The sequence below is a fragment of the Hemitrygon akajei genome, chromosome 14 (assembly GCF_048418815.1).
Source record: "Hemitrygon akajei chromosome 14, sHemAka1.3, whole genome shotgun sequence".
NCBI classification, from domain to species: Eukaryota; Metazoa; Chordata; class Chondrichthyes; order Myliobatiformes; family Dasyatidae; genus Hemitrygon; species Hemitrygon akajei.
The window spans coordinates 64,371,737-64,385,546 of NC_133137.1; the positions used below are offsets into that span (position 1 = coordinate 64,371,737).

A 13,810-nucleotide genomic window follows, 5' to 3' on the forward strand; every position below is an offset into this window, starting at 1 on the left:
CAGTCTAACTGTGCTCTTGCAAACATTGGGTCCCACACCATTAATTTTCTCTCATTTTAGTAAGAACCAGGTATGTATCCATCCTGGTAACCCTTTAAGTAATTCTCAGTGTCCTGGGTGACACTTTTATTCATTATTCTTGCAATTTTTAAAAGGCTGATCAAGTTTATAGAATATGAATCATTGTTTAGTTTGGTTGGAGATTGCATTATTCCATCACTGAGCAATCTGAAGCCCAGCCCGTCACAACTCCAAGACATCATACATGCCCTGGTCTCAGGGTAGTGAACCTATGGCACATGTGCTCACGATGGCACACAAAAACATTGCATTGGCAGGTGGCATGCAGTGCTGCCACTCGATTCTTTAAACACCAAACATAATAAAAAGATACCTAGTGATTTTCTCTAGTGCCAAATCGAGCAGTGAGAGCTGTGAGATATTTTCACATGAAATGTCTCGTACAGGCTTAGCACTAGCTGGATGGCTGAGAGAACTCATGAGATTGCATGATACATCTTGAAATCCTCGCAGATCTAGTGTACATGTAGTATGTGGACAGAAAATGGTTAGGGCAGGTGGCAGTGACTATATTTTTCCTTCTGACATTTGCGAGTGAACACTGGATATCCACTGATAATAATGACAAATACTCTATGTCGTTGAGCACCCCTATGACTATTTACTTTTCAATTGATTTTTAAGAAGTTAATAAGTTAAAAAACAAGTTTTCTAAATTCTTCCATTTATTTCAATCAGTTATACTTTTATTAATAATAAGACACTAAATACATGTAAACAAGCAACAGGATTCCTTAAAAAGTCCATAATTATTGTAAGTAATTCATTAATCAATGATTATCTGCTCATGGCACACAGGATAATTTATTAGATCCAATTTGGGCACACACTCTCAAAAAGGTTTGCCACCCCTATCCCAGTCTGTTATGTAGCCAGATCTAATAGGAAGTAGCAACCAAGGAAAAAAATAACAAAAGGATTATAACACAAAATTTACTAACTGCAATAAACATAACAGTCTAAGTTCTTCTGAATATATTAAGACAAATAAATAGGAAAGGAACATGTAGTGGATAAGTGGGAAACAGATAAAGTATGCACTCTGATCCAGATTTAGGTTAAAGAACAGAAGATCCAGAAGGGATGAGGGGTCTTGTTACCACCCAGAGAGTGGTATGTACACTGCCCTAAAGAGGTGTGAAGGTAGAGTCGCTGAGAGCATTAAAGAGGTGACCAATGGATTGCTTAGGTATAGAAGGGTATGGATCAAGTGCTGGGAGATGGGGTTATTGTGAATGGGCGTCTACTGGTCAACATGGATGTGACGGGTCGAATGGCCTGCTCCATGTTGTATGTCTCTATGACTTTGACATTCCGCCTTTCAAAGTTCAGAGGAGTACGTGGGTTCAGTGCTCTTAATTTCACCTGGACAAAGTGCAGAGTGGGAATGTGAGTCAGATAAGCCCCGAGTTCTTGAAGTGCATTTGTACTGTCTCAGAATGCATTCTGGGTGCACCCATGATGAAGATTTACATGAGCATCCTTGCACATGAAATCCAGCTGACCAGACATTCACAGAAAGTGACAACTGCCTGGAAAACATGCTTAAGGCAATCACGTCCAATTTTCCTGTACTCTGTACACCTGCTCTATGCATTCACATCTGGCACAGACAGTTGCAAAATCTACTCCATTTAGACAAAAAAAACCTGACTGGAAAATCTGAGCAGATCCAAGAGCATCTAACATTTTTTTTAAAGATTCTTGGCAACACAGAGAAATGAAAAGTGAGGCTGAATAATTTGATGGGCATCAAAGATCTGTGTATGAAAGTGTCACAAAAGAGCTCCTAAAAGCTGATTTCTTTATCAAACCAAGAGTCATTGTTTGAAATTCATAGAGCAGCACAGGAACTGACCCTTCAGCCCACAATGTAGAGCCAAACCAATTAAATTGGTAATCAAATGGACAACTAAACTAATCCTTTCTGCTGACATAATATCCATATCCTTCCATTTCCTGCTCATTCATGTGCCTATCAAATATCCTCTTAAATGCTCCAATTGTCTCTGCCTACACCACGGTCCAAGCATTCACCACACTCTGTGTAAAAAAAATTGCCTTGTACATCTGCTTAGAACTTACCCACTCTCATGTCCTCTTCAACCCTGAGAAAAGATACCAGCTGTCTACTCTATCTATGCCTCTCATCATCTTATAAACTTTTATCAGAGTATAAGTAACAATGCTTAAATTTCAGTCTCAGAAGGGCTGTGACTTTCTTTTCCTATACACAAATAACACAAATTGTACATCTGCAAGATCAGAAGTGTTACTGGCACCATAATCTTGGGAGCTGGTGTTGGCTTACTGAACCCAGAGGACATATGCTTGGTATCCATGAATGTAGTTGCAAGACACACAAATGGCCTTATTTTACCAGTTATACTTCATGGGCATAATTTAAATCTTTCTTTTGTTTCACTCTGCATTTGTATTGTCACAGTTCCTGCTTCATCTTCATTACACGGTTCTGTCCTTGTATACTCCTTCAGTTAATGTGAAAAATATCAAAAAATATTTAAATTGCAATGGTATGTTTGCATAAATTAATTGATACAGGAGAACTCACATCATTAAATACAAATTTCCATTCTCTCAGTATACAGTCATCCTTCCGCTAACCCCCCCCCCCCCCACCCCACCAGCCCTCACTGAGTCCCTAAATGCATCTACATTTTGCTTTGTAAATCAGTTTCGCTAGGTGCATAACTGCATACATTGGCTTCGGCACATTGAACCAAGGTGGCTTTTAAGAAGTGCAGTAAAGCTAACTACCGATGATTCTGGGCTCAGTTCATACAGCCAGTTGATGCAGAGGTCATTAAAATGACTGGGCAACATGAAAACAGCGTGCTGTCTGCGTTAGCGTCATTGGGCAAAAGTGGACCACCATCACAATTCATGGCTAATTTTACAGGTTATTCAGTTTACCCCTCCATCCACTCAGCAGAATCATTTCAATATTTCTTCAGAAAAATATTTTCAATTGCAACAATCTCTTTCCAGTGGATAAATTAAATTAATTAATATAATTTCTTGAGCTACACAAATAGGCAAAATCTCTATATAATTGCTTAAAATGGCCTTTTCTCATTTTGCCAATGTTAAACATTAATTAAGGCATGATATTGCATTTTGGTTGACTGCTTTCTAATGTGCTGTTAATTTGATCTGGGATAGAACTGTGCACTTCAGGGTTATGAGACATACAATTTCAGCTGAAAATTTAATTTTCTGCAGTAGTATATTCTGAAATATTTCATGTTTTAATCCTGATATTATTTGGATAATAAATACAGAATAGCACAGCACATTACAGGCCCTTTGGCCCACAATGTTGTGCCAACCTCAAACCCTGCCTCCCATATAACTCCCCACCTTAAATTCCTTCATATACCTGTCTAGTAGTCTTAAATTTCGCTAGTGTGTCTGCCTCCACCACTGACTCAGGCAGTGCATTCCACGCACCAACCACTCTCTGAGTGAAAAACCTTCCTCTAATATCCCCCTTGAACTTCCCTCCCCTTACCTTAAAGCCATGTCCTCTTGTACTGAGCAGTGGTGCCCTGGGGAAGAGGTGCTGGCTGTCCACTCTGTCTATTCCTCTTAATATCTTGTACACCTCTATCATGTCTCCTCTCATCCTCCTTCTCTCCAAAGAGTAAAGCCCTAGCTCCCTTAATCTCTGATCATAATCCATACTCTCTAAACCAGGCAGCATCCTGGTAAATCTCCTCTGTACCCTTTCCAATGCTTCCACATTCTTCCTATACTGAGGTGACCAGAACTGGACACAGTACTCCAAGTGTGGCCTCATTTGAAGAATCCTCATTTCATTCAAATCCTTATGAATACTTCTACTTCAAGGAATGCACAATCCTCTACAATTATTTACTTCATGCACAATATTCAAATAATCTGATTTTGATTCCCTGAACAGGGCACACACTAGCTACAGGTCAGTCCGCTGGTTATAACTGCAAACAGAAACTTTGAGTGGTTGAAATGATGACTAGGGAGTAGTTTTGATAGATTGTGTAACTTGCAACCATGCAACTGGAAGACAGGCCTATTGAATGAGGCATCTCTTCCCTGAATTTTATAGAACAATGTATTGGGCCCCCTCCTTCATGCTGAATACCGACTGGATACTATAAATTAACTGTGCCCACAAAGAGCTTTCTTTAACAAACTGTAGTTCAGAAATTCAACTGCATGAAAATCTGCTACTACAATATAAAATTTCTGGATTGAAACCCAAAAGAAAACTTTCATTCTATTTCCGTATTTTTTTCTGACATGGAAGTATTATTTTGTCCTGCCAGGTCTATGGTGGCTCATTAAGCAAACCCACTGTCCCCTAATTTTCCACTGTAACCTCATCTCTTGCATTCCTGTCAATTCTGCCCAGATTCTACCACTGACCTATAGTCCTAGTACCAACTTACAATTATCCTATAACATATGTGCCTTTACATATGCTGGAAGAAACTGAGCACTCGAAGGAAACCAAATCAGTTTGAGGAATAAAATGCAAATTTCACTTAGAGAGCGCCAGAGGTTGAGATTGAACCCCAGTCATTGTGCTCGTCATAGAAAACTACTCTAAATATTTAATTCCCCCATGCTCAACTGACTCAGTCCAAAACTGCTCAAAGTGTGACTGAGGATTTTATTGTATTACTGTATCTCAGTTACCAACTGAGCTAATAATAGAATGCAAATCAGACTTTGCAATTAATATAGTGAACCTATTCTACAGCTGTAGAATGATAATGTTTCTTTCATTCTGACAGGGAAGCCACAGAGATCCAGAATGGCCAATAAAACATCATAATGTGAATAAATGGGGTTAGTGTATAAAATCGGTAGAACGGATGGGATGAATGCAGATGAATCTCAGGGTTGTATGATTTATACATTCTTGGAAAATAAGTATACTTTGAATCATTTGAAAAGTCAAAGTGCCCTTTCTATGCTGTCTAAGTATAATTCCAGTTGTCAAATCTGAAAACATATTATAGTCACCATTTTTATTGAGTGGGACATATGAGCATTTCTACTGAGAAAAATTGCTTCAATCATTCCAGGCAATTTAAATTCAATCATTAATTGTTCAACAAAATAATACTTTGAAATCAAACATGTGATGTTGAATGGTGTTGATTTAGGACTCAGATCCTCCTGATGAATACTAGAGTGACAAATTGCTTTAAAAACCTTAAACTCAAACTGCTGAAAGTGTGGAAGGTCTGCATAAATTACGTAAGTTTAAAGTTGGATTTAAAGAAATTCACAGCTACATAGAACAGACTAACATAGCCACCAAACTTTTACTTTCTGTAGAATTGATTGGTTAGATTTATATTTGCTTGACCCCTCCTTCCTGACTAATACTGACAATAATCTGACATTCATGGATTATCGTGATTTAAACATTAAGCTGCTGCCTTAATTTAAACTGTTTCACATTTAGGATGTGTGCTTTACACAAAATCTAAACAGAAGACACTTAAGCACTCACCCTCCTCTGATGTAATCAAGGAAAGTGCTCTCAGTTTCAACTACAAAGGAAAGCAAAGTAACCTGGAGACAAAAAAATGAGAGTCACTTGTTTTGCTTCAGAAGGAACCATTAAAATACACACAGAAAACATCAGCAAAATCAAAGAAGTATGGCAACAATTTAAGCAGGAAATTTTATGTGCAGTTCTTAAACAATACAGAAATAATACAAAACCATTCATTATAAAATTAATGCAGAGAATCAGAATTAGCATCTGAATCAGAATTACGTTTAATATCACTGGCATGCGTCGTGAATTTTGTTAACTTTGCGGCAGCAGTACAATAATATTTAAAAAACTGAATTAAAAGTTATGTTAAATAAGTAGTGCAAAACAGAAATTTAAAGATCAGTGACGAGGTGTACATGGGTTCATTGTTAATTCAGAAATCAGACCACAGAGAGGAAGAAGTAGTCCTCGATGGAGCGGGTCCTTAATGATGGGCAGCTCCTTTTTGAGGCATCGCTCCTTGAAGATGTCTCAGATACACTATTCCTTATTTTACTCCTTTTATTCTAAGATGAGCTGTATGTGAAGTTGCTCATTAAACCAGAGTTCTCTTAAGGGGAGAGAGTTCTTAGTATAGTACTACAAATACCTGGAATTTACTTGGAATGCCAGATCAATACAGTCACTACTGATATGCCCAAATCTAACCTAGACTCCATCTTGGTTAAGGTTAAACCCAGAAATGGAAGGCTCTACACAGAACTGATGTCTTACTCCGTGGAAAGTTTCAGGCCAAAATGTTGTATTCCATCTTTGTGTTAATCAGGTTTAAACTGATCTGAAGCAGTATCATGAAGCAGGGAATGATGCATTGGGAACCTTGTAACTGCATATCTGATTTTTTACAATTGAATCAATGGAAAAGAAAGAGAAGAAGGCAGGAAATACAAAACCTGCACTTAAATGATGCCATTTATGACCTCAGGACATTCTTAAGATGCTTTGCCGTCAGCTAAGCACTTCCAAGGTTAGTCACGGTACACAAAATAAATAATGTGACAGCTTACTATCAATGTTTCTTCATCTAACACTCATCCAGATAGAATCTTTGACAGTCAGAACTCCCTCAGTTATACGCTGAAGTGTCAGCCTGAAGTAAGTGGCTAAGTCTTGAGAAGAATATGTGACACAGCGCTAACAATGAAGTAAAGCAGGAAAACCAGGGTGTTTAATTGACTTCAGATCACTCACAGCTTTTCAACATGTAGATAAAAAGGCTGAACGTAATAAATATTTATGAGCTTTTCAAATAATGTACCAGTCATTAGTTTATAGGTAATCTGAACAATTTATAAAACATGGTAAAACCTTGCCTAGTCATTGAAGATAGTAAATTTACAGAAGTACATGCATTTCAAGAGCTGAGATGAAGAATGCAGCCGAAAAGAATCCAACAAATTTCACGGCACATGTCAGTGATTCTTATTCTGATCTTAGACTACAAGAGATTGGGCTTCACATACATAATTATTCAAAGATAATTCCCTTAAGAATTTAGTTTTCAATTATTCTCTGAAGACTCCAGAAAAATGTAGAAATAACTTATCCCTGTCCAAAATGGCTAAATTCAGGGAAATCATCATTTCAGCCATCGTTTCATGATGGATCATTGAAGTATTGATTAGCTTTGAAACATACTATTTTAACCATGCTTCTTTTTGTAAGGCTACATGTGTTCACTTACTCCTTTCCTACCCCTGCTGGGTTTGTAGTCCTAATTAAACATACACCTGAACACCATCAATGTCCCCTCACTATTAAAGATATTGATCAGGTAGTTATTTAACATTAGTCAGTCTGGTTGACTGACAGCTCCGCATCAAAACATATCCCTCCAGCCAAGCACACCATTCCTAACTCAGTAATGGATATAATTTTCACCGCAATAAACACATTTCCCTCAAAAAATACCTCAGACTTCAAATACATTAATGGCTTCACGAGCGAATTTGCAGATGCTGGAAATAAATAAAAAACACAAAATGCTGGCAGAACTCAGCAGGCCAGACAGCCTCCGTAATAACGACGTTTCAGGCCGAAACCCTTCATCAGGAGTGAAGTAACATGGGATGGTCGAGGGGGGATAAGAAGTGGGGGGAGGGATAAAGTAGAGAGCTGGGAAGTGATAAGCTGGAGGGAAATGGGCTAGGGGGAAGGTGAAGAATTAAGGGAAATAAAAGAGAAAGAAAGAAATTAATGGCTTGTCCCTTTCCCTCACCGTTGTTACTTTGCACACCGACTGCCTGGTTATCACTTGACAAAGGCTGTTGTAACACACTCTGTGTAAATATATTTCATGCAAGCAGGGTGAAAGCAGCAATTTCAAATGGCAATGATGCATCTCTGACTCGCACACGTATAATTTATCCACAGGAGATGCACATCAGCAACAGTCAAAGCTTAATTTAAATGTCAAACTCCATAACTCCACTGAAATTCAACACAGGTCACTGCAGAGTGCTAAGCTTCGGACGTCTTCTTGGATGGTCTTCTGACTTTAAGGATGTGCTTTGTGGATAGAATGATTGATTTCTGCATTTCCTGTATTTTTTATCAAGACATACAGTACTGTGCAAAAGTCTTAGGCACGTATATATAGCTAGGATGGCTAAGACTTTTGCTCAGTACTGTAGATTATGTCTTTCCAGTTACCAAATACCTCCAAGAGCTTCACAATCATGTCCTGGTTTCAAGGTTCGCATGCTTCAATGACCCAGAGAGCTATGTTGGCTGGAGTCTGGGCTTTATGCTTTGGCTCTTGGGAGGGTCACCCATACCAGTCAGGTCTTGTCTTGTCTAGTTCATACTGCACCAACTGCCGCCACTGGGCTATAAACGTGCAGGAGCAGTGTGTGGTTAAATGCCTTGCTCAAGGACATACACATTGCTTCAACTGAGGCTCAAACTAACGACCTTCAGATCGCTAGCCCAAAGCCTTTACCACTTGGCCACACACCAACACGCATTGGCCAAGTGTCGAAGCCAGACTAAGAGACTAAGGCCAAACTCCTGGTTTGGGGGTTCAGCTCAGGGTTAACAACGCTGACTGGTCAAACAAAATTGTTTCGGAAACAGCAATGAAGAATCCTTCTATGTTTGAGTCACGCAGGACAGACAGAGATTGAGTCCCTTCATTGATGTCCTAAATACCAGCAGGTGTAATGGGCAGTAAGTTACCAAATAACACAATACTACTGAGTTAATACAAAGTTAAGTACTCTTACTTGTTTCCCTACCTCCTTCCTATCTTAACCAATATACAGTACTACGCAAAAGTCTTAGGCATCCTAGTTGTATATATGTGCCTAAGTCTTTTATGGAGAAGGAAAATTCTGATTTTAAACCTCCGCTGCTTTGCGGCTATACCCACCCATGTAAAAGGCTTCAAGAGTAAACCCTGAGGAAGAAATCCAGAGCCTTTCTGGCAACCTCTGCAAAGACACTGGTGCCAAGCTGTATCAGCGCTTGCCCTTCCCTTGGACTACATCAGTGACGTGGAGAGGGGGAACCTGCTGCATGGGCAACAGCCAGTTCTTCAAAAAGGGGAATACTGCAGTACTAGTCAATTAGTCTGAACTCAGAGAGAACCGAGGTACTCAAAGGCATCATTAGAGATGTTACATTGAACAAGGGGTGTCATTAGGGAGCTTGAAACACACACTGGAAAAGAAGAACTTGGCTGATTACTTTTGTACCAGTTTCTAATTCAATGACTAATGGAATTCAGTGTACATTATCTATCTGGACTTCCAGAAAACTTTTGGTCAGGTACATCAGAGGAAATTACATTAAAAGACAAAATCTTTCTACTGTCTTTAAGAATTGCCAAATCAATTTTGTGACTGCATTGGAATTTGCTTGGAACTCAATTACCATTAACAGACCTAGCTACATAGGAATAGATAGAACAATACTACAATACTACAGGTCCTTCGGCACACAATGTTGTGCTAAACTAATTAGTCTATTGACACCTAATCCCTTGCATGTGATCTATATCTCTCCATATATCCATGTGTTTATCATACCTGCCTCTGCCTCCACCATCACCTCTGGCATCTATCATCTTTGGTGTAAAGAGCCAGTCCCACCCATCTCCTCTGAACTTAGACCCCCTTACCTTAAATGTACACCATTGATGATTAGGCATTTCTACCCTTTGCTCTGTTAAGCCTTGTTTTTAGCTTCCATACCCTTCCAAAAATAGGGCAACTGGAATTGAATGCAATACTCCACATGCAGCCTAACCATTGATTGAGAAAGCTGCAACACCACTTTCTGACTCTTGTACACAGTGCCTCAACTAATCAAGGCAAGCATGCCATAGACAAAATGCTAGAAGAACTCAGCAGGTCAGGCAGCATCTATAAAAAAAAGAATAAACAGTCGACATTTTGGGCCGACACCTGCTGAGATTCTCAAGCATTTTATGTGTGCTACTCTGGATTTCTAGCATCTGCAGAATCTTGTGTTTAAGTAGGCCATATGCCTTTTTAAACCACCCAATTGACCTGTGAGCCCCTTTCAGAGATTTATGGACTTAGAACAAGATCCTTTTGTACATCAACATTTAAGGGTTTGGACAGAATGTGGTCCTTTTTGGGAAATTACATTTAAGAAATAAAAGCTTATTTTTTAGGTGGACACACTTAATGATAAATACAGTATATGCGAACCTTAAAAGGAACTGAATTTACATCAGCAATGGAAGGAAGGAGATCTGGCTGTTAATTTCCCACAGACTGTAATAACCATTAAGCGTGAATCAAAGTGTTTGTCAGTTTCCATTAACTAACCTCCTGCAATCACATACTGAAAAATTAGTATAGACACAGCTCATTTCTGACTTGTACATGTAATGATTGAAAAATCATCCTCAGTTCCTCATGAAGATCCTTCACCAGGAATTCAAAATTTGAATATTTACCCTTTGGTAAGGTTCCCATTCAAGTAATCTACAGGCATAAAAGCATTTTATTAACTTCCTTGAAATAAACATTTTGATAAGTCCTGGGTACTTCAACACACAAACTTGTTTTGTTACTGCAAATGTAAACGAATGTGTTTTACAATGCTTTATTTTACAAAGAAACTTGAGGTCATAAAGGAATTTATTATTAAAATAGCCCGTCTTAAAATTATGGTCCATAGATCAGAATTTCAGAGGATTTGACTTCACAAAGACTGTTTTCTGGAAGTCATTACTGTCACGATACTCAACAAATCAAATTTGGTGTTAAAAATGTTCCACTGCAGAAAGCAAGCAAGAATGAAGTTAAAAAGGTGCAAGCACTAAATTTTAAAGAAGAAATTCAAATCAAGTTTGAAATTATTTTTCAAATGCACACACACTCATGCATTAACTCAAACTGCATCAATATACTATACCTGCAGCAAAACACTTCAAATCAAAAGAGGCAAATAAAAAATTGTAAGTTCAAAGTTCAAAATATTATTCATAACAGAGTGAAAATGTTAAAATAGTTATTCTGAAGTAGCTACAGTCAACTCAAACAGAGTTAATTCAATAATCTCATAAATCAATTTAAAACACTAATACTTACTGTTCCAGAATTAATGTATTTTTTCTTTTTTGCTTTCTTCTTTGGATTTAGCACCTAGAAGAAATAAGTGCCAATTGCATTAGTTTGCTAATTATCTCAATTAGAATGTTTATAAATGCAAAGGAGGATGTCCTGATTTTAGCATTCAAAACTGGTGAAGATTTTATCTATACCAAGTTAAACTGTATTAATCACAGATTAAAAATAATCTTATTTATAAGCTACATATTTTGTAACTCAATTATTAATGGAGTTATAATACACTGAAACCAATTAAGTCATGCATATGCTCCCACTGATCAGCTTAGCAGGATATATCAGTGGTTACAAGACATGTGAGTGATTAGCCTTCCATCAACTGGGCTACAGTCCAACTTACACCAATTGGATCAGTGGTTCAAAAATTGATCAGAAACTTCAAAAGGTGCATGTAGTGCACGAAGATTAATTTTCATCTTAGATAGGTTTAACACTCTTAAAGAATGTAATCATACATTGTAGATTATTGAAAATTTCCAACTCAAGAGAACCAGTTTATGAACCGGATTAAATCTAATTGTTATATCAGTTCCTGTAGGCTGTTAAAAACTCTTGCAACGTGTAAGTACGTTAGTCAATCACACAAGTATTTGTACATACAAGTTGCTGACACAAGTAGCTTACTAAGTCTGAAAGTCATTCTTCACTCACATGAGGTCACGCATATGCTTCAGTGAACAAATGTGTTTTGTAACAGAATAATACTAAGTCCCAGAAAATGTCTTATTGTGATGTTTAAGTGAAGTTACATGATGGAAGATAAAGTATCAAGCTAAAAGAAAAGACTTACACAAATGCAATGAAAAGTGGAAATCCAGCAGATAGGGAAAGCTATAAAAAGAACAATAAAGGTGTACAAAGAAAGTAACAAAACATGCAGGAACAGAATATGAAAATATACATATACATTACAACGTATATCAATGCTAAATACAACACTTTGTTTTAAAGAGTAACTGTTTGGTAATGGGGAAATATGATCTACTGGATGAGATTACATCAAATAAGGAGGAAAAGGTAGACTTGTTAAGTACATCATTATTCTCTGCAGAGAAAAATGGATTAAATACTAGAATATGCGTGGACCTAGGAACTGAAAAAAGTGTTTTAAAAATTGGAAATAAATGTGCTTAAAATAAACACGTCCTCTGGTGTTTTCTGTACTGTGTTAAAAGAAATAGATGACGGAAATGTTAATGCATTTGAAATTATTTTCTAAACATCTCAACATTGGATGTGAAAATTCCAAATGCCATTTTCTCATGTGAGAATGGAGAATGAAATCTGGCAACCACAACCTGTGAAATTATTAACTATGGAAAAGAAAACAGAGCAGGTAATTTTAACACTCAAAAAAGAGCTGAATTTGATTCAACCATGTCGTTAGAAAGAATAAGTTACCTTCTCATTGAATTTTGGAATTACACACTCATACCCTCAAGGATGAGAATGGGAACAGAATGGTTATGGAACTATGCCCATGTGAAGTTTTCAATGTTATTGCTAGCAATATGCATAAACATCTGCCTTAACATTCCCATCCTACTATTAGATACTTCCAGTTTCCCTAATGTTTATCCCTGCTCAGTACTTTTGCTACACAGCAGGGCTATAATGGAAATGTGCTTCTTGGTGCTTGTGGCTATTGACTCACTGTGGTGAAATCCCAATAATCTGACACTCTCAGGACTTTGATAATGCCCAACCGGCAGATTTTCTGGACTATTTAACATCAATAAACTTACAATCCACTTTAAAAATACATTATGCAGCATTATAATATATTTTCTGGTGAATCCAAAGTTTAAAGAAAGGTCAGAAATCTATGCTCTAGTGAGCTTGTCAAACACGACAGGTAAGCCAGATGCCAAACCATTGGGGTTTTTTAAATAGTTGAACCAGACAACGAATTACCAAGGTTTTGCTTAATTATAATTTGTATCAATAGCACTTACTGCACTCTGAGCCCAGGCTCCACATAGCGGACTCTAACTTCATTCTAACAGGATTTGATAAGCGATCTTGAAGTAAAGGAGCCATTAGGAGGTAGTGACCATAATATGATAAGTTTTAAATCTGCAATTTGAGAAGGATAAGGGAAGATCAGAGGTGTCAGTGTTGCAGTTGAACAAAGGAGACTATGGAGCCATGAGGGAGGAGCTGGCCAAAGTTAACTGGATGGATATCCTAGCAGAAAAGACAGTGGAACAGCAATGGCAGGTATTCTTGGGAATAATGCACAAGGTGCAAAATCAATTCATCCCCCAGAGAAGGGAGGATTCAAAGGGGGGAAGGGGCCACAGTAGTTGACAAAGGAAGTCAGAGATTGCATAGCATTAAAAAAAAGGAAGTATGACAGAGCTAAGGTGAGTGGGAGGACAGATGATTGGGAAATTTTTAAGGAACAACAGAACTTAACTAAAAAGGCAATATGGGGAGAAAAAATGAGGTACGAACGCAAGCTAGCCAGGAATATAAAGGAGGATAGCAAAAGCTTTTTTAGGTATGTGAAGAGAAAGAAGATAGTTAAGAACAATGTTGGGCCCTT

The 13,810-nt window shown here is 37.8% G+C and overlaps 1 protein-coding gene across 2 annotated transcripts in view; it reads right to left on the reverse strand.

The window, feature by feature from the left end:
* The window catches only part of LOC140738644 (copine-8), a 306,170-nt gene that overhangs the window by 64,581 nt on the left and 227,779 nt on the right, over positions 1-13,810 (reverse strand). For both annotated transcript variants that reach the window (XM_073066254.1, XM_073066255.1), the window contains 2 exons: positions 11,224-11,277; positions 5,609-5,670 (listed from right to left, as the gene is read on the reverse strand). In XM_073066254.1, the coding sequence (XP_072922355.1) occupies positions 5,609-5,670; positions 11,224-11,277 (116 nt within the window). The remainder of the gene's footprint in view (positions 1-5,608; positions 5,671-11,223; positions 11,278-13,810) is intronic.